At 40.3% G+C, this 19,777-nt stretch overlaps 4 protein-coding genes across 4 annotated transcripts; 2 read left to right on the forward strand and 2 right to left on the reverse strand.

The window, feature by feature from the left end:
- Positions 1–286: 286 nt before the first annotated feature.
- On the forward strand, positions 287–5,958 carry LOC127780941 (uncharacterized). Its single transcript, XM_052307934.1, has 12 exons — positions 287–400; positions 471–592; positions 672–818; positions 914–1,044; positions 1,849–2,081; positions 2,226–2,420; positions 2,773–2,873; positions 3,322–3,477; positions 3,971–4,023; positions 4,110–4,167; positions 4,454–4,574; positions 5,302–5,958. Exons 1-12 carry the CDS (start codon positions 379–381, stop codon positions 5,505–5,507), a joined length of 1,545 nt encoding a protein of 514 aa, XP_052163894.1. The 5' UTR covers positions 287–378; the 3' UTR covers positions 5,508–5,958.
- A 359-nt stretch (positions 5,959–6,317) lies between these two features.
- LOC127778478 (uncharacterized) lies at positions 6,318–7,989 on the forward strand. Its single transcript, XM_052305081.1, has 3 exons — positions 6,318–6,626; positions 6,755–6,813; positions 7,361–7,989. The coding sequence occupies exons 1-3, from the start codon at positions 6,591–6,593 to the stop codon at positions 7,917–7,919; spliced, it is 654 nt and encodes a 217-aa protein (XP_052161041.1). The 5' UTR covers positions 6,318–6,590; the 3' UTR covers positions 7,920–7,989.
- Positions 7,990–8,346: 357 nt separating this feature from the next.
- Positions 8,347–13,178, reverse strand: LOC127778477 (protein DETOXIFICATION 18-like). Its single transcript, XM_052305080.1, has 7 exons — positions 12,813–13,178; positions 9,925–10,469; positions 9,741–9,827; positions 9,581–9,637; positions 9,264–9,502; positions 9,028–9,146; positions 8,347–8,907 (listed from the first exon to the last, which is right to left on the reverse strand). Exons 1-7 carry the CDS (start codon positions 13,095–13,097, stop codon positions 8,779–8,781), a joined length of 1,461 nt encoding a protein of 486 aa, XP_052161040.1. The 5' UTR covers positions 13,098–13,178; the 3' UTR covers positions 8,347–8,778.
- A 1,416-nt stretch (positions 13,179–14,594) lies between these two features.
- On the reverse strand, positions 14,595–19,692 carry LOC127779018 (glutamate--glyoxylate aminotransferase 2). The gene is made up of 12 exons (XM_052305670.1): positions 19,185–19,692; positions 18,983–19,100; positions 18,718–18,799; positions 18,523–18,610; positions 18,251–18,409; positions 17,370–17,543; positions 16,952–17,083; positions 16,297–16,362; positions 15,758–15,822; positions 15,516–15,607; positions 15,268–15,424; positions 14,595–14,983 (listed from the first exon to the last, which is right to left on the reverse strand). Exons 1-12 carry the CDS (start codon positions 19,383–19,385, stop codon positions 14,863–14,865), a joined length of 1,455 nt encoding a protein of 484 aa, XP_052161630.1. The 5' UTR covers positions 19,386–19,692; the 3' UTR covers positions 14,595–14,862.
- Between the last annotated feature and the right edge of the window lie 85 nt (positions 19,693–19,777).

Raw genomic sequence — 19,777 nt, forward strand, 5'->3', positions numbered from 1 at the left:
CTGACGATTCCAATTTAGTACATGAAATTACTTTGTGATATCCTGAAATCCCATTGTTCTGTCTAACAACTGAGTATGTTGCAATATTTTGTGATGTGCGGATGTGTGGATTTTGGTTTCAAACAATACTACTTCGTCTTCATCATCAGAATATTACGCCGTATATATACAGTTAGTAGGACAAGTATATATTGTAATAATAGGATATATATATTCCTTGAAATAAAAAAGAATACAAGTATATTTATTGGGCCGGTATCAAACGAAGAAAGCCCGGTCCAGTGGGCCATTGTATACTAGTACAATCCCTCCCCCTCCTCGTTCACGGCGACAACCCCGCCGCCGCCGCCGCCGCCTTTCGAGAGATTCCCCGGCGAGATGGCGCCTCCTCCCCCAAAAGGTTCGTTCATGTATACTAGCTTGTTCCCTCCTCCTCTCTCCAGTCTCCTCTGACATCGAGGCGATCGCAGAGCTTCCTGGCTTCTACTACGACCCGGACAAGAACCGCTACTTCCCCATCCGAGGTCCCATCCCCGGCGCCGCCACCCGCCGCCCTGCACCACCGCCTCCTGCCCAACCCCCGCCGCCCCAGGTATGTTAACTCTCACCATCGCTCGCTCTACCTGTCCCCACGCATTGATGATGATGATGATGATGATGATGTTCTGCAGGCTGCAGCAGCTGGATGCAGGAAGACGGCGAGGCAGCCCGAGCTGGTCCACGCCAGGGAGATGTACGGCGGCGGGGTCATCTTCTCCAACAAGAGGAAGTCCACCTTCATGCGCCAGTGCCAGTACGCCCAGGCGTCTCAACCCATGGTTGCCTTTCCTTTCTATCTCTTTGGCTTTTGACATTTGCTGCTTTGCTTGCTTGTCTCTGTTCCTGCAATACGCTCATCTTGTTCGGTTAACAGGTTTGGAAGTACAAGGGCACGGCCTTGGTGGCTGACAAAGCACTCGAAGAATTGTATGTGACGATTCAGACACCAATTGGACTGAAAGAATCCAAGGTGCTAGTGACCGGAAGCATGAATGGCATAGTTCGGTAAGGCTCTCAATTCCATTCTTATTTCTGTGTTTCAGTATGACAGTAGGTTCCTTTAATAGTAAGAGACAGGGCACATATCTACCATCGTTTGATGTTATCTTAAGACTGCATTATTTCAATGATACATTGGTGCTCATCGGTGTGCTTGTGAAATCTGCTTTCAACAACAAACTAGATAACTGAAGTTAAAAAGCAAAACATAAAAGTAACCAACAACCCCTAAACACACATCATGTACTTCGATTACTCCTAAAAGTCCAGGAAATATTCAAGTCTTGAAATTCGGGCGGTTGAAGTGATTAGTTTTTCACCTCACAGTATTACTTTGACAAGCCTCTAACCAGCAACAGCATTTTTATGATTGGCCGCTGTTGATGCTGTACAAATGGTCTTCTAACCACCGCCATCACCATTGCCTCCTCCATAATGATATGAAGTCAGATACTTGAACATAAGTGCGCCCATCCAGTACAGTATAATAATGATATGAACAAAATTGCACCCTTCCTACGAGTTACACAAGAAGGTCCACACTGCTTAAAAGCTGTACCGATAAGGCTCAACTAGACCTTTCATCTCTTACTATATTTTTATTTTGATATGTTTTAACAACCATGCCATGTGTGAATAGAAGTATATGTTTTAAAAGAACACCACAGTTTCTTTATATTTATCCTTTTGATGGTTAAAAAGCTTTTATTTGTGTATATAAGCTTACAATTACTTTATCAGTTTGGTTTAATGATGTACATTGTTCACTAAACATGTGACTTCTTTTTTTGTTTTGAAATCATCTGGCAGTTTATATGGACTAGGGACTGCTATAGCAAACATTGAGGATGAGATGGAGTTTTTACCTGAACCTGCTTGGACTCCCTTGGTAAAGCAGAATGCACCAGTGAATTCTGCACTTGCAAGCATCTGGTCATCTGAAACAGCTTTCTCAAAATTCTTATCAAGTGTAACCTGCATAAAAAAGCTTCAGCATTGTTTCCCTGGAGCTGACAACACCAATTCCTCAAGCCAGCGAGCATTGTATCCTTAATTTGCTGCTTATACTATGCATATTATTCCTACCATGTTTGCACATGTTGTGTCAATGTGCATTTCATTTATTTATTTTTACCTGCAAATCTGCAATTTTGTCGTGAGCTTGCTTTACTTGACATCACAAAACATGGTGGCTACTCTAGGATCTGGAGAATCTGGTGGTTCTATACATATTATGGATCTGTCTGATACTATTGACGTGGCAATGGGCTCGATGAATGCCTATGGAGGAAATATTATAGGAAATATTATACCGGTTGCTTCATTTAATCGCACAATCTGGACAGCTGATTGTAATTCAGATGGCACACAGGCAGTCATAGGTGAGTTTTGAGTTGGGCCTATAATTTATGGTGCACCTAAAATGCACCTATTACTTGGAGTAACAATTTAATCTTGTACCTTTATAAACATTTAGACAGCATTTGAGTACATTTGTTCATAATTGTTAGCGTGCTATGGAATGCACTTGTACAATTGTATCCCACCATAACTGTACCCTGCTAAATTTGGGTCTTGCGTGCAATTGTATTAATCCAATTTTAAAGGTCAGGTGTTGCATTAGTTCGACACATTATTTTATGTTCACTGCAATTTGGACTGGTAGTGTAAGGAACTTCTGTTGCATGAACTAAGCTTGCTTTATTATTAAGTTTTCACTTCATCTATTTCTAGGTACAAACAGTGGTGCTGCTTTTTTTGATTTGGAAAGAAGAGCATTATCATGGATGTATCACTGCAAGAGTGACATTCTCTCCCAACAATTTATGCAATCGGTAATAATTTAGATTTAAACATGGGTTACCTTTCACTTAGATTTGCACATGTTCAAATGATAATGTACGGTATGTGTTGGAAGGATAGCCATTGAAAATTTTTGTTGATTCTTTGGTCCATTCATAGTTTCCCTCAACATATAATCTTTTCCTGCTACGTTATTCAAATAACTTAATTCAATTTGTTTGATGCATGGCTAAATGTTTCTCCTGAATCTCATTATAAAAACTGAAATAGTGCCTTTACCAGTGTAGATCTAGATGGTAATATAAGTTTATAGGTTTTGTACTTGCTAGTCCTATGATTGTTAAATGGTTTCTGTTTCTATGTAAGTTTAAGTTGTAACCCCATCCAACGTAGTGTTAGCACTTGAGCGCAGTTCACAAGACTTGCCTTGCTATTTTTTGTACTATTTCCAAATTCCAAATGATTTTCCCATGTTTTCAGGGAAATGTTGTGCTATGCGGCTTGAGGAATGGGAGCATATTTCCTCTTGATGTACGGCAAAAGCAACATAATCGTCCTACCGAGCTAGCTTCACCTGGTACTGCTAGGAGGACTATTCCCCTGACACCCAGAAGGCATAATCGTTGGAGAAATCAGGTGCGCACTAAGTCTAGTACATATCGTTCATTGATACATGTCTACAGTGTATTGTTGGGCATTTGGTACTGTGTCTGGGGCACTGGACAGGACAGAGGTATTTCTTTGATTGTGTTATATGTGACATCTATGTTGTACGTCTCTGTTTTATGAGCTTAATGTGTCTGGTTCATACATGATAACAATAGGGACACCTACTCACTTCCCAGAGCAAGCTTTATTTGTATTCTGTATGTACTTTGACAATGTAAATGGGAAAAAAGACAAAGCTTAGCAATCTTTCATCCTTTAACAATTGTAACCTGTGTTTAATATAAGCCATAAAATATCACCACTTTGGTTATTGGTCAAGTTCTAATTTTGGTTCCTCCTAGTTTTCATATCACTAGAAAAAAATTCTGGGGATAATTTATTTTGAATGCTTATCTTGTTTATTGAGCTCATCAATATTTTAATTTATGATTTTTGTTTGGGAAAAAAAAATGCCTTGCAGGCTGATAACGCTAAATCTTCAAGAGCTATTTCTATGTCTTCAGCAGTTTGCAGGTAGTCAAAAAAATTCCCCTTGCTGATACTCTACATTTGACATTTTTGTTGAATTTCTTTGTGCTAAAATTGGCATCGTTATGCAGCTTGGTGGTTCTCTCATCAGATGAGCACTACTTCTTAGGGAGCTCCATGGATGGATCTGTAAGTGCATAACTGCATACTAGACTGCTTTTTGCTATGAGCAAGTGTATAAGCGACTGTGTTCCAAATGTCTCTATTGATTTGTTTCAAAGCTGGAATTGTCTGCTCACACCTCAACATATAGTTTAGTAAGATGTCAACTGAAGTTCCATTTGGCCTTTATGCCACTATGAGCTGTTACCTGTTACGTAGTTGTTATCTGTGAAGTTAAGTTGCACCTTTTTTTTTTACTTGTTTCGGCTGCAAACTCAGAACTTGACATGCAATTGCTTCACTTGTTGTACAGATCAAGCTATTCGATCTCCGTCTCATTCAGAAAGGGCCTATACAGTCTTATGCAGGGCATATAAATTCACATACTCATTTACCACTTGTTGTCGATCCGTCTGAAACCCTTCTTATGTCAGGTAAGTCAATCCTTGGTTCCAGATATCACGGTTTCCTGTCTGCTTCTGTTAGGACCAATGGCTCTCAAGATTACACCTTTAGATATAAGTAGTAAATACATTATCCAAAACATCGACAGTACATTGCACAAGCTCCACCACTGATGATACATCATAGAAGTCAGCCTGCCCTTTGAATTTTACTCCCTCCGTCCTAGAATATAGAGAGTTTTTAGAGTTGGACACGGTTATTAAAAAAGTAGGTAGAATTAAATAGGAAGGGGTTGTGATTGGTTGAGAAGTGGAGGTAGGTGGGAAAAATGAATGGTGGAGGGTTGTGATTGATTGGGAAGAGAATGTTGGTGAAGTTGTTATATTTTGGGACAAATCCGAAGTGCTAAAAGTTGGTATATTTTGGGACGGGGGGAGTAACTGTTATAGAACAGAGGGGCTATATGGCTCCCTGTATGTAGAATCCTAAATCCTGTGGTTAAATGCTGTCTGATAATGTTACCATGGCATTTCCATAAATAATGTTAACAGTCTTTCAGTTACTGCAAGTCTGAATCATGATAGTGTCATTATGAAATTTGAGAAATCTATGCTATTATTACTAGCTGGTTTGCCATTATGCATTAGGCCATTTCGCAAAGAGAGCTTTCTATAATGCACATGGCAGTGGTATTCCTAGCATCAAATTTAATTTCTCAATAATCTGGAAGTCTCTGAATATCTTTACCCTTGTCAGGTGGGGAAGACAGAATGGTTCGAATTTGGAGTATAAAAACGGGCGAGCAAATATTTGCACAGAGTGTGGCTGGTTCACTATTCACGGCACTTTGCTGGCCAGAAAGCGGCTGCGACTTGCACAATTCTTCGCTGTTCGGTGTAAATCACAGTTGGGGGGCTTGGATGGGATCGCGTGATGGTCTGTTCTATGTGCATGGTACTTAAGCGACTGATGGTACTGACTCAAGCCATGATGGCTCTACTGGTGTTATGTACATAAGCATATAAGGAGAGATGGACTGAGTTCTTTGCTGCTGGAGAGTTGACGCTAACGTTACTGGAGCTGTGTGCACTGATGAGAAGAGTCATCTCAATGTAGCCGATGTTATATAACCATGAGATAGATGTGTGCTCATTTTAACGTTTTTTTTCTTTTTAATCTTATTATGATGATAGATTCTTAGGTCATGGGTGAGAGGTACTGGGAGCTATGTTCAGCATCATGTATGTGTTGAACCGCTTGTATTTTCGGTTATCCTTACAAGCTAACTATTCGTTGTAACAACCTGTGCATTTCATTTCATATCTCAGTTACCTCGTGCTAGTTGGGTGATGCCTGACTGACTGACTAGTTGGGTGCTGAAGCTAACGCACCAATCTGTTTCAATCATCAAAATGCTGGGTGACTGTTCTTGGTGTCTGTATGTGTGTGCTTTTTTAGAACTAGTGATTATATCAACACATAAATTAACAAGTCCACTTCCAGACATATACTAACAGTAATGGATATATATACTTCTTCCATTCTAAAATATGATAACTTCTAACTTCGCATCTGAAAAAAAAGTCTGTCCATATACATAGTCCAAAGTAACTATAATTTGAGACGGAGATAGAAAATAATATTAAAGTATCTAGATAAAGATATGTTATATACATAATTAAATAATAATAATAATTGTAATTTAAGATGGAGATAAAGAATAATAAATACATTTATATAATAGGAGGGGAGCCAATCCAATCGGGTTCAGATTAAGTGATATATAGGGTAGGTATGTCACAAGGTGACATAGGGTGAATCTCGGCCCTCCAAAACAAATCTAACGGCTGAGATTCGTCCACGTCATCACGATTCACCCTATGTCACCTTGTGACTATGTCACCCAATCCCAATCGGAGCCAATCACCCAACGTCGGGCGCAGCGTGCCCTAGCCGCCCTGCGCCGATCGAGATAACCAGAGATCGCCTGATCGCTTAATTTGTTGTTTGGTCGATTCATCTAGCCAACCTAGGGATTGTTCGCCATGAGGAGAGGAGCAGCAGCAAGTCATCTTCTTCATGTACACATATATATGCCTTCTTTTCATTCTCTAGATCTCTTTCTTACACACAATGCATACATGTACTCTCCAAATTAATATTGTAAAGCGACTGATTTTTCCTAGGGATATATATAATTTTGATCCAGGGCCTTGCTCACCATGTCGGAAGATCCAATACCACGAGGCTCCAGGGCTCCTCTCTCAGGTGGTTTTCTTGCTCAATCTGTCAAAAACCACAAATTTCTATAAACTATAATTTACAAAGGTTTTCTTTCAACAGAAATTATTGATTTTGCCGAATCCTATTCTGTTAACCTTTGATCTGATTGTAACCCCAAACAAAAAGACTAGTGATTCTTATCCGGGATTCTAGGATGACTATTTCTTCTCACCAATTCCATCAGTTGGATCCCTGAGTTCAGTAAATTATATCAACTGTTCTGTGAAGTTCTTCTTCTTCTTCTTTTTTTTGTTTCCATTAGATAACTAAACAGTGATGCTTCAGAATTTAGAGTATTTACCATCTTTCTCATCAATGGACGATGCCACTTGACATGTATTAACGAGTATTGTCATGGCATATGTACCCTACTATTTTTCTACTCGGTGCTATGTAGCAAAGAGTTTGCAGTTTACCGCTTTACAAACAGAAAAGGTTAAAACAATAAGATCTTGTAGTATTTATCACCCATTAGCCTACATATTAATTACCTATCTATGTGTACATGCAAATTTGCTACTAACTCTTGCAGGGTGCTGTCAGGGGGACTTGAACTCAAATTATTATTAAGGCCTCGTAACAACACCATGGCAGCAGTGTCTATAGGACCTGCATTGCTTGGATATCAGCGGTATGCCACAAACATTGCAGAAGAACCACAACCACGTACGGACAGCTTAAAATCTTTCTTTGGTTTCCTGACATGCATTTATGTTCATCGATCCCTTTTTGTCATAATTAACCATAGTAACTGTCTAGTACCTAAGCTCATGAAGACAAGCGATGACGATGAGAGGATGAATCTGACTGAGGAGGAGGAGGCGGCCCTGAAGGTGAGACACCAAGAGTGGATGAACAAGTTCAACCGCGAATACAAAGACGAGGCAGAGAAGGCTTATCGCTTTGAGATATTCAAGTCTACTGTCCGATTTGCTGAGAAGTTCAAAGCTGAACAAGTGAAAGAGCATGGGTATTGCAAATGCATACTAGGTACCACCCAATTCGCAGATCTCACTCTAGAGGAATTCGGACACTGGGTTGATGGTCGTACGGACACTTTTGGCCCGCCTAAGGTCACTAAATTTGATTAAACACATATGTATTAGTATTATTAATTGGTGCCATTTGACTTAAGTTAGTTCGAGATGTACGTATGATCAGTAGTCTAACTTTTTAAAAAGTTAACGGAAGCTTTATTTAGACTCGGTTAATTACATCAAGATGATACAATCAAACTGAGTCACTCCCAGTCTATACAGAAAATGCACACAGCCAAAAAAGAAGAAAGAAATAACCAGAACATCTACCAAACACAAAAGTTTAACAGAAACATATATCTTAGTGGCTATCAATCAGTAGTCTAATTTACTATTGGTAGTACCAAGTTTTTGTTTTTCTGTATGATCCTTGGCACTTTTGTGCTTAAAATCCTTGTGTGTTGTGAATATAGATAGTCAAATAAATATACAGCATCATATTAGCAAATTATGTGTTCCACAAGATTGATACATTTTCCAGATTCTGATCACGCAAAAATGTTGCATGCTAGCACTAATTGCTATTACTATTCAGTTACTCCAAGTTGCTACTAACTACTTCCTCCATCCCAAAATGTTTGGCGCCGTTGACTTTTTAAAAAATGTTTGACCGTTCGTCTTATTCAAAAAATTTAAGTAATTATTAATTCTTTTTCTATCATTTGATTTATTGTTAAATATACTTTTATGTATACATATAGTTTTACACATTTCACAAAATATTTTGAATAAGATGAACGGTCAAACATATTTAAAAAAATCAACGGTGTCAAACATTTAGAGAAGGAGGGAGTACTTCGGTTGTAGTAGCAGAGGCCATCCTAGTAAGCTCTAAAACTTTTCACTTCAATGTTCGATTCAACCAGAGAGGCGTATGCTGCTGCTAAACTGGTAAGTTCAGATCTTTCAAGCCTCAACAGACAAAACCGTCTTCTTTGCCGTTCATTGTCAGCTCTAATCTTTCCCATTTGGTCCTGAGGGTGATAAAGAGTAGAACGGCGTTCTGCAACAGGAGACCACATATCTGACCCAGCCACAGCCCCTGAGGAAGGCAGTGATAAGATGGATTAGTGGGGAAAGCATCAAATTTTGATTTTTTTTTTCTTATTTGCATTGGATAAACATTACATATATCATATATGCAAAGTTTCAGAAAGAGTACCTTGGTCTGAAGGCCAAGCTTAAATCCAAAGAGGATAGAAAGTGGTAAGCCAACAATGTAGAATGCCACCAGGTTGGTCCATGCTGCCAAGTGCTGCCAACCACAGCCTCTTGAAACCCCTGCAAGTTTTTGTTGTACACAAGTTACTACAAAATGGCCTTCATTTGAACAACACGGTAATATCTCTATGTGCCTTTTTAGATAGAGAAAGTGAGAGAGACTACCCACGAACTAACCTGACAAGACTCCCTGTGTAGAGTCCAGCACCACTGACCCGATGAGCAACGGAGTCATCGAAGCGAATTCGCTTATAACTGCATCACTTTTGCTGAACAGCCCTGCCCAGAGATCATGACCAAGGCCTAGGAGCAGAAGAAATGCCACTCCCAGCAGCAGGGAGAGCACCAGCGTCACAGCAAGCGCCTTCTTCGCCTTCGCAACGTTACCAGCTCCAAGCTCATTTGACACCCTTGTGCTGTTAAAAAAGAACATCACTTTTGAGTTAGCATTGTCACCTGTCATGGATGTTGTCAACTGTCACAATGTTACTTACCTGATAGCAGCAGCAAACCCATAGGTGATCATGTATGATATCGCTTCAGTGTTTTCACTGTCAAGTAGTCATTGCACTGGTTTCAGAATTTTACCATAGAGACACACACAAAAAAGATAAGGAATTGAATTCTCAGATATGAAAGTGAAGAGATATTTACCACATTGCAATGATAGAAGTACTCATATGAGAATTCGGCATCAGCCCAGCAACTAAAACCAGCACCTCGAACGCCCAGTACTCAAAGCTGTCATTTACAGTTTGCAAAAACAATGTCATGTGAACACCATCAAATACGATGCCATAAGTTGTTGAATTGATCAGATTATCATTTGTGCACTAACCACACCATCACTGCAGAGGGGATAGCCAGCTTTAGGCCAGGTAGAACATGGCGAAATGCCTCGGTGGAGAAGCCCTCCCAGGTGTGCTTGAACCTTTCTGACAAGCACACATAGGCAGCGAGCATGAGGAAGGAGAGCCACAGCGACACTGACGTTGACATACCAGCCCCAGCATAGCCGAACCCCAGGTAGTGCACGAACGCATGGGTGATCCCGACATGAAGCACCAGTGGCAGGAGTGCAAACACCACCAGCGGTGTCACCACAGATTGTGTCTGTAGGAACCTGAGGGTGCACTGGATGAAGCCATAGGCAAACTGAGCCGGGATGGAGTAACGCAGGAACAGCGTTGCTGTTCTCGCGACCTCAGGGTCCTGGCGGAGGAAGATGAGGACAGGCTCTGAGTAAAACCAGAGGAGGGAGACGAGCACCGAGAAGAAGGCCGATGTGATGATGGATGCTTGTAGGTACACCCCCATCATGTGGTACATTTTTGCACCATAACCTTGCCCGCAGAGCGTCTCTAGAGACCCGCTTAGTCCAGTCTGCAAGGGGAAGAATATGCATTGGTTGATAAGCAAAGTAATTTCTGTTGCGCCAAATTCTTGCAAATTTCGGACCCCCCCCCCCCCCCCCCGCCGCGCGGCAAGTGATTATCTCGGCTGAAATTTTCGGTTTTTCTCTTTTTTTGCGAATTTAGTTAAATTCAGTAAATTTATATTAAAATTTCAAAAAAATTCGGTCCAAAAAGTGCCAAAAATACAGAAATTTGAAATCGAAATTGAAAACCCTGCCATCATAATCTAAAGCTTGGTTTGACTCATGCCATTTTTTTTAGTTGAAGGAGATGCCAAAGTACTACCTATACACTTGGGTTGATTTTGTTATGCACACATGCCTTCGCAAATTCTTACATCCAACTTAAAGGAAAAAAACATATAACTCCCACTTTCAACTTCTAGGACTCACTCAAAGCACAAGTAACATCGAGTATGACCAGTTCAGCAAATCTCAATGAAAATTTGAGCTGAAGGAACTAGAGAAACATGCCAAACAGAAGTTGACATATATTTCCATTTCATCAATAAGATCTTGTAGTTGTGAACAAGGGTGTTGAGTTGGTCTTAAATTGTGACCATGTGCTATGTTTTACTCTGTAGTTTGACCATGCTTAATTTTTGGGAGACTCAGGCATGGACGTTATCAGAATTCAGGACAGAGATGATATATTAAACAATGCCCCCCAAAACTTTTTATATTGTAATCTAAAACAAAACATTCTAAGTTGACTATTACAGGCTTACATCTAATTTATCCTTTTGCATCCCTTTTGCAGCCAGAACACCCCTAATATTTAACCATGGCTGTAGGAGTTGACTGCATAAAATTATCTTGTCATATATATTAAACAAAAAATTCCATCCTCCTTATCTGATGTACTGGTTGACTTGGAACCGAAAGAACACAGAGCACCACTATTTTCAACCAGAAAGGAGACGGTTATGTGCATATATTTCTGTTCAAAGATTTATATATTTTTTTGACTGATATATACCCTACAACGAAAAAAGTTATATATGAACTCATGCTTTGAAGTGACAAGATGCACTTGGATTACAAACTTCTCTTGAAACAGCGTGTGCACCTATACTTGATGAAAAATGGCGTTGAAGTTATTTGTGTTTTTTCTTCCTTCCAGTTAACATCAGCAAGTAGTTGGTTTATAGTCAGGCAAAGACAGATGGACTATGTGGCATATTAGCGCCAACATATGAGAAGATTTGTAATTTGTTTGGTCTAAATCTAGTTTGTAATTTTCATCAAAAAAATAAATCAAGTGTATTCTTTGAAACATTCATAAAAAATGACATGTTTAATCTTTCATACAGATCTCCCTTTCAAAGCGAAATGACTAGCAGGTTTTCAGTGGTACGTAAATATTGTCGACTGCGCCAATCTGTCATATAAAATGTCAAGTGTGATATTTATTCTTCATATAGCAGGAATAAGGGATGTGCATTATGACAGTCAAACTGAAAAAACATAGAAAACAGTAAATGATCCAAGGGGTTAGAAAGTGTAAATGAGCATGCAACTTTGACCAGACTGGGGCTAATTTTATTAACTGGTAGTATGATATACTATGATAACCTTATGAGGTAAATTTAATTTCTCTTCTGTTAACAAGTTTATTTTCTAGTTTTGGATACACCAATTAGTTGAGACTTGAGAGAATATTATTTAGATCTAAAAGCAAAATGTTGTAAAATTTTGCTTGCACTGACATAGGTAGTGGAGTAGATGATAGATCTCATTTCAGGTAGAGCTCATTACATACTAACAACACATCTACAACAACCACTACAAAACCAGCTCATTTTATGGCGTTTTGGATTTAGCCAAAACTACATATGCATTCTTGCCTGAAATCTCGTGAAATCCTTATCGTAGCAATCACCAACCACCACCATATATGCAATCCAATTATTTATTTTGTCCACCAACAATAAAAAAATATATATCGAGTTTGGAATCTCGATGCAAAAATGAAGTATGATAAGACATGTCAGATGGTGGCCCCCACTGCATGGTGCACCGTGACTGGAGTAGTGAGAGACCAATACGTTTCATTATCTTTTCATTCCTTTTTTTTTATTGTTCAGAAAAAAGTCCAAAAAAGAAAAGAGAGAGACCAACAGTGAAACCATCGGTCGGTGAGCCTCCGGCCAAGCAAGCATCTCCGGCCACCGGAGACGAAGGAGATGATTGATTAGATTAACGAATGGATCGATAATTAAATTGGAAAATCTAAGGAAGGATATGATTTTCAGATGGTGAAGGCCGGTATAGATGAATGAATCAAAAGGAATGGGATGGAATGTGATTACCATGAGGGCGATTCCGGTGACGGTGCCCCAGGAGTTGCCGAGGGTGGCGCCGGCGAGCTCGAGCTCTCCGAGGCGGCCGGCGTACATGACGGAGACCAGCGGGATGGCGTAGTAGGCCATGCTGGTCGCCACCATCGGCGCCGCGAACGCCAGCTGCCCCGCCGCCTCCTCCCCGTCCCACCATCCCCACCACCACCGCCTCCTCCTCCTCTCGCCGTCGCCGCCGCCGCCGTCTTGCTGCTGCTGCAGCAACGGAGCAGCCACTGCCCGCTCATCTCCACCCATCTTAACTCTTCTTCTCTCAACTCTCAACTCTGATTTTTTTGTCTCAACTCTTTTGTAGTTAATTACAGTAGTTAATTTTGCCTGCGATTGGATCGATGCAGTGCAATGACACGTTGACGATATATATAGCGTGAGCCACGACACGAGGCAGCAGGACACGTCTACACTGTAGCTACTATACATGTCTACTGTACCTGCTTGTGGCGGCTTACTCTTTTCTTTTCTGTAGACTTTGCAGGACCAGCACGTTGATCTTGCATTGCGCTCCGTTCCCAAAATATAAATATTTTTGTAAGATGGAACAAGATATAAATACTTTTGGACAATGATTCTAACTTACGGGGTTTTAACCATTTTCAACTAATCAGATGATTAGGAGGAAAATCCATGTAATTCAAAAATTAACTGACGACGTCATTGAAAGGAAATCTTTCATTTTATTCTTAGTACTCCTTTGTCCCACAAAATATCAACTATCAACTTCCCAATATGAAGTTAAGGAGAAAGACAAATGATCATAATATCCCTAATAAATAGAAGAGTTGTATTGATAAATGGGTAGGTGAGTGATATTTAAAGAATAAAATTTCTTGATTTGCGAATAAGGGTAGGCAACTAGGTAGAAGTTGATTTATTTTGAGATAAAATTTAAATCTAGAAATTGATTTATTTTGTGATGGACGAAGTATTTGCTAATGTTCGTATTTAGGATCAGAGTGAGTATAGATCTCCCTCTAAATTAAAGCATGTCTTTTTTTAAAAAAAATATGTCTGCTAATTTGGACAGAGAACAGGTCTGGTCAGAAGTGAGTCGGGTCTGGTGGTGATTATATTATTGTTAATTTAATCTATGGTGATATTTTTTTCCCTGAAGAATGAGCTCATCTCCTGACTTTAATATATACAGTACAACGGTCTCCAACGAGGTCGTGCGCTTAGATCTGTGGACTGGACTCGTTCGTTGCAAAATTTGCAGCCTTTGTCAAATTGGAGCTTCGTTTGCATCCGGAAGAGTTCATTTCGGTTTGATCTCAACAATAATTTTGTCGACTTCCCGTACATCTTCTAGTACGAGCATCATGTCTTGACGGAGGGAGTAATGTAATACTGGATTCTGGATAGAGCTAAACGATCATTGAAGTGAAGAGAGTTGACATGTATGCACGCAGCAGACGCCAAGCCGGCACAAGTAAGAAGAAACCCCCCAATTTGATGATATGTGATTTACTGTGTGCGTGAGCATGATGCTGCTCAATTCACCTACAATCCATCAACAACCAACTGTATAATCCCCTTTAATTTCTGTCTCTGACTGTGCTACTTCCAAAAATCTCTGCCTTAATTTAGAGACCAATGTATAATTCTGCATTGATCTGATCATATAGTGATCTGCATTATATTTCAGCCAGCACAAGTGACTTGCCAAGCAACTTGTTCACAGTATCAAAATATAGAAATAGTTCGCTACTGCAGCCTTATAGACAGGACCATGTATAGTAGACTGTAACCGGTGGGTGCGCCCGTATTATTCAATTCCCAAAGAGCAGAAATAATTTTATCTATACATCATGCATATCAAGGACAAGAAGTTTTTTTTTTTCCTTCAGTAGATCGAGTTACAGATTGTTGCAGCAAATAATTAGCCTTTCGATTGATTGATTAATTAATTAATTAACAGTGCCTTATAATTATAACTACTCGATCAGCCACGCTGAGGCAGATTCTTTCTCTCTTCTCCTGGGGTAGTGCTCATCTTGTTTTCATTTCACATCCTGGAGTAGCCATCGTACTGATCCATGAAAGTGTCGTTGAACTTCTTGAAGCTGGTCATGATGGCAGGCATGTCCTCCTCAGCTGGCAGGATGGTCGTCCTCAGGTGGAACACCCTGCAGTGCACACCAACCATGCATCAGTTTACTTACTTATATATACACACAAAAAATCGTCAGTGATATCTTTTCAGATTTCCTATCAAGAAGACAAGTCAGATGTATGGTTCAAATGCTTTCTACCAGTCCTTTTGGAAGTTAGAAAACGCTTAACTGCCAAATAAATCTAAAAATTTGATTGGAAAGGATAAATTCAGGTACTCCTGAGTCATGTCTAGTTGAGAGATCTCTGATGTTTATGAAACTTTGAAGATACATATGTATGTCAGGGAAACACTTACCCTTCTTTTTGTCCGAAACCTGACCCTGGAACAGTGGATATTCCAGTTGCTTCAAGAAGCTTGAGGCAGTAGAAAACATCGGCCGCTTTGCCAGCCCTTTTGGCTGCATCTATAGCTTTTGGTGGTAAGCGTATTTGGGGGAAAGAGTACATAGCTCCTGCAACAACATAATTGGAAGAGCATTATTAGAGAAGCTGCTTCATTTTCTCCTATTGCCATAAAGGAAGGGGCTCATATGTTAATGTCACCTTCTGTGAAATTGCAGACAACATTTCGGCAACTATTGAAACCATCTGTCATCAGGCGTGCTCTCCTCCTCAAAGACTCGAGGATAGACTTGCTGCAACATCATCAGGAGGCACATTATACATAGAACACCCGAAATTACTACCAGAGGAAATAAATACTGAATAACTGAATACCCGTGTAGGTCTTCTTTTCCTTGAAAGTGCAGACATGGATTAAAATGATGAGAAGGGAAAGTATATACCTTTCAGCAGAAAACTTCAGATAAGAGATATCTCCAGGCTTAGGAGGGTTAACCATTAAACCCATCTGTAAATGACATTAAAACCATTTTTATTAACTTGTTAAAGCAAAGTAACATAACTTCAAGAAAATTAGTACAGTTGCAACTAAACTGTTTCAGGAACTAAGACCACATTGAATAACTCTGACACAAAAAAGAAATGCATGTTTGCTATTCCTTGTAAGGCTGTAGCCCACAGAGACATATATTTTCAAGGTGCAGCATTATATGCTAATAAAGTAAGCCATTGTGCTCATCACCAACATATGGACTGACCAAATAAGGGATTATTTAGATGCTCTCATCTATTATTGTTGCAATCCATGGAAAAAAAATCTGGATATTTTTGGGCATCTCAGGGCACCGAAATTTTGAGCAATGCTCCATGGATAAATTAAGGATATCATATTTCCAGTTTTAAAGCTTGTGGTTTGGCCACTGGAAGAACGGAAAGCTGTTTTAGATAATTGCACAAAAACAATGAATATTGTTTGACTTACAAAGATCTGCCCAGGAACATTTGGACTGAGTGCGATTGATGCAACCTTGTAGATCTCGTCTACTGTCTGTCATATGAAATGAGGAACGTAATTAGATCACAAGCAAACAGAAAAATGGTATGTGTGCTACTATCCAAACTTCAAAGTAAAATCTTACATTACATGATCTATAACCAATCTTGTGCGAGTGCTTAATCTTATCTAAAAGCTTAATATTTCAACTGCCAAAGGCTCTTCAAAATTTGTCAAACATTAAGTTTACAGTTTGGAAATTGGACAAACCTAAGAGTTGCAAACTTGCAAACTCCAGTTTACGTTGTTCATACTCAAGTTTCTGAGACTGACAAAGACCACTCTAGTAAGGGAATATTTCGGTGCAACAAATGTAACTACACCAACCTAGTTAGCAGGATGGGCTACTGGATTATATTACATAGTTCAACATATACACTATTTTACTGTGGACCAAATATAACAACAAGAAACTAGCATATTCTCTATTAGACTTTGCAACATGGCATGAAGACTGTAACATCTTTTCTAGTATCTGCATCTACATTTTTGTGTAGCTGCATTCTATAAATCTATATAGTAAAGACTAGAAATTTGAATCACGATCTTTTGAGATCAATCACATATTCTATAATGGCATCACCTTGGGAGGAAGATTTGTCATTTCAAAATACCCTCCACGTTGTCCACACTCCCCCCAATATCCTTTTGACACAGTATGGAAAGAAACCAGTTGAACTTCCCTGCTCATAGGAGGACCCATGTCAAACAGAACCTGAAGAAATTGAGAAAGTCCATGTTAACATCAGCAATCAGAATAGTTTACAATTGATCAAAGTAATCAATATTAGGGCATAAACTCATGTATTAGTTATTTATAAGTGAAAAAAGCTATTAAATTTCCACATCAAAAGGAGCAGCTATTAATTAACTTGGTTCCATCTGGTACTTGAAGGCAACTTATTATGTTCATTTTAATTTTTGGTATACCACATGAAAGTAAAAGGTTGGGAAATGTTGTATTCATGATAAAGCATCACGGGTCAGAAATCAAAAGTTACCTTTCTAGCACTTATAAATGGGCGCTCATCTTGATAAATGTTCTGTTGATAGACTTCATCTGCAAGCAGAACTAAGTTCTCATGGAAGCAGAATTTGAGAAGTTCCTTTATGTTTCCTTCACTAAGGCATTGGCCAGTAGGGTTTCCTGGGTTGATAATCACCATTGCTCGAACCTATGGAAGAAAAAATAACATCAGAGCTGAATACAGATAGTATAAATGCTACATTTTTATGCAAACAGCATGATTGAAAATAAAAGAAAGGGGAAGAAATATAAGCATGGAAAAGAGGAACCAAAACAAAGTGTACTGATGGACATAAATCATCAAGTGGGCATCTTTTTGCATGCTAGATAATGACTAGCAAAGTGTTCCTCCAACCTAACGGCTAGCGTTTCTGTCCAAGAGCTAGCAGAGGTTTTAGGTGAGCCAGTGAAGATAACATGAGGATATGATTATCGGAACTGGTTAAGAAAAGGATAGCTTTCACCAGATGCAAAAACAATATGTACCCCTTAAACATTACAGAATGAGTGTGGTTCGGTGGTTCCTCTCCAAGGGACATGTTTCAATCATACATGCTTTAGAACTTCATATAAGCCTTTCTATTTTTGATGAATTATTGAACAAAGCCTTATAGAAATGACTCAAAGATTTGAACTGATCAAGAGAACACGCCGATGGCCGGTGGTGAGGAGGTTGATTCCAGTGACCATTTTCCACTTAGAGAGACTTGAACTCATCAATATTACATTGATATTGCTATTTTACTTGGGGTATTGTTTTTTGTATGCAGGAACATGGTAATGAACTCATTTACAGTAATTGCATGAATGACTGAATAAGATACCGTGACTCCCAAATTTCTGTAAAACACTCACAGTGATTCCCTTTGACCGCGCTGACGCCACAGTCTGTCGGAGATTGACGAAGTCAAGTCCCCAGTTAGCCTCTTCTTCTAAGTAGTATGGCACGAGAGAACCACCAAAGAGGGAAATGGCAGCAGAATAAAGCGGGTATTGTGGAACAGGAACCAGAATCTGCGAAGGAAGGTACACATCTCGGTTGAATCAGATGGGGTGAAGTTAGTCTTCAGTAGAAATAGCACTGAATTAATCAGGGCAAATACAGCTTTTAAGGAATAATAACATACCCCATCTCTCTCATTTCTGATAATGGTATTCAGCATTTGCATCACACCTTTGCTGGCACCATCTGTGAGGTAAATAAGTTCTGGATCACTGCAATAGGTATAGGATACAGGTGTGAGAATATGGCCCAAGAAAGCTATGATGTAAAAGAACACCACCAGTTGAGACTTGTCATGAGTACTCTTGATCATTCTGACCTTGGATAACCATCACGCCTCTCGATGAACTCGGCGACTTCCTTCCTAATACCAGGGATACCTCGGGAATCACTGTAAGCACCTGATTACATAAAACCTGAGTCAACGAGCTCGCGTGTATGGGCTACGAGAGAAGAACTACATACACAACTAAAAAGGCTTTTGCAAGGAAGCTAAAGTTGACAACTTATGGGAGCATTTCGATTGAGGAAAGGATACATGATAGGTTTGCCAAGAACACTAGAGTTGTGTGTGACTGTGATACCTAGTCCACCGGGTGCCATGGCGAGGTAGTGCTTGGCCCGCGCGATGGCGTCGGCGGGGAAGATAAGGCCGACGTTGGGATCATCGAGCAGGAAGGGGGCCTGGCACAGCGCCACAACCTGCACAACACAACAGAATAGGGAGAAATCAATCGATCGAATCTACTAGTAGTAGAGGAAGAAGAAAGAAAGAGGAGTAGTGACCTGGCGGGGGAAGGTGAGCGGCTTCTGGCCGAGCGCGTGTGGGTTGCCGACGTTGGTGAAGATGATCTTCTTGCCCTCCTTCTGGAGCTCGGAGGCGCGCAGGTACAGCTCCCCCCGCACCGCGTACTGCACCTTCTTCACGTTCTCGTTCAGCTCCTCGTAGTCCAGCGGCTTCCTCCCGCCGCCGCCGCCGCCGAACATCTTGCCGCCGCCGCCGGATCAAGAAGTTGAGAGGAGTTGGTGGCTGTTGTGGTGACAGTGTGTGCTGATGAGAGAGGAAGGGGAACCAAGAAACAGGGGAGCAGGTGAGAATTTGTAGGCTACTGGAATTGTGGAATTTATCCTATTGTCCTGTTGCGCCCCGTGCGCTGCAACTGCGGATAATGCGGGGAGGAGGAGATGGCATCCGCTCGTCGTCGCCGCGGGAGGATAAGAGGATCAATGGCCACTGGTTGGGTTATCACCTCGCCTGCGGTCCACAGCCATCGCCGACGACGACGACGAACAAAGGCATCATCGTCTTCTTTGCCTCTCCCTTTCAGTTGAACTTGTCCCTTACTCTCATCTCCGTATAAATTCAGGCAAAAAAAATG

The sequence above is a fragment of the Oryza glaberrima genome, chromosome 7, assembly GCF_000147395.1.
Source record: "Oryza glaberrima chromosome 7, OglaRS2, whole genome shotgun sequence".
Taxonomy (NCBI): Eukaryota; Viridiplantae; Streptophyta; class Magnoliopsida; order Poales; family Poaceae; genus Oryza; species Oryza glaberrima.

Coding starts and splice junctions, on each gene's coding strand:
- LOC127778478 (XM_052305081.1), top strand. CDS start 6,591: ATGAGGAGAGGAGCAGCAGCAAGTCATCTTCTTCAT. Junction 6,627..6,754: donor CAGCAAGTCATCTTCTTCAT/GTACACATATAT, acceptor ATTTTGATCCAG/GGCCTTGCTCACCATGTCGG. Junction 6,814..7,360: donor CTCCAGGGCTCCTCTCTCAG/GTGGTTTTCTTG, acceptor TAACTCTTGCAG/GGTGCTGTCAGGGGGACTTG.
- LOC127778477 (XM_052305080.1), bottom strand. CDS start 13,097: ATGGGTGGAGATGAGCGGGCAGTGGCTGCTCCGTTGCTGCAGCAGCAG. Junction 9,828..9,924: donor CCCTCTGCAGTGATGGTGTG/GTTAGTGCACAA, acceptor TGTAAATGACAG/CTTTGAGTACTGGGCGTTCG. Junction 9,147..9,263: donor TACACAGGGAGTCTTGTCAG/GTTAGTTCGTGG, acceptor AAAAACTTGCAG/GGGTTTCAAGAGGCTGTGGT.
- LOC127780941 (XM_052307934.1), top strand. CDS start 379: ATGGCGCCTCCTCCCCCAAAAG. Junction 2,874..3,321: donor CCCAACAATTTATGCAATCG/GTAATAATTTAG, acceptor CCATGTTTTCAG/GGAAATGTTGTGCTATGCGG. Junction 4,575..5,301: donor TGAAACCCTTCTTATGTCAG/GTAAGTCAATCC, acceptor TACCCTTGTCAG/GTGGGGAAGACAGAATGGTT.
- LOC127779018 (XM_052305670.1), bottom strand. CDS start 19,385: ATGTTCGGCGGCGGCGGCGGCGGGAGGAAGCCGCTGGACTACGAGGAG. Junction 17,544..18,250: donor CGCGGTCAAAGGGAATCACT/GTGAGTGTTTTA, acceptor TTTCTTCCATAG/GTTCGAGCAATGGTGATTAT. Junction 15,823..16,296: donor ATGTTCCTGGGCAGATCTTT/GTAAGTCAAACA, acceptor TGTCATTTACAG/ATGGGTTTAATGGTTAACCC.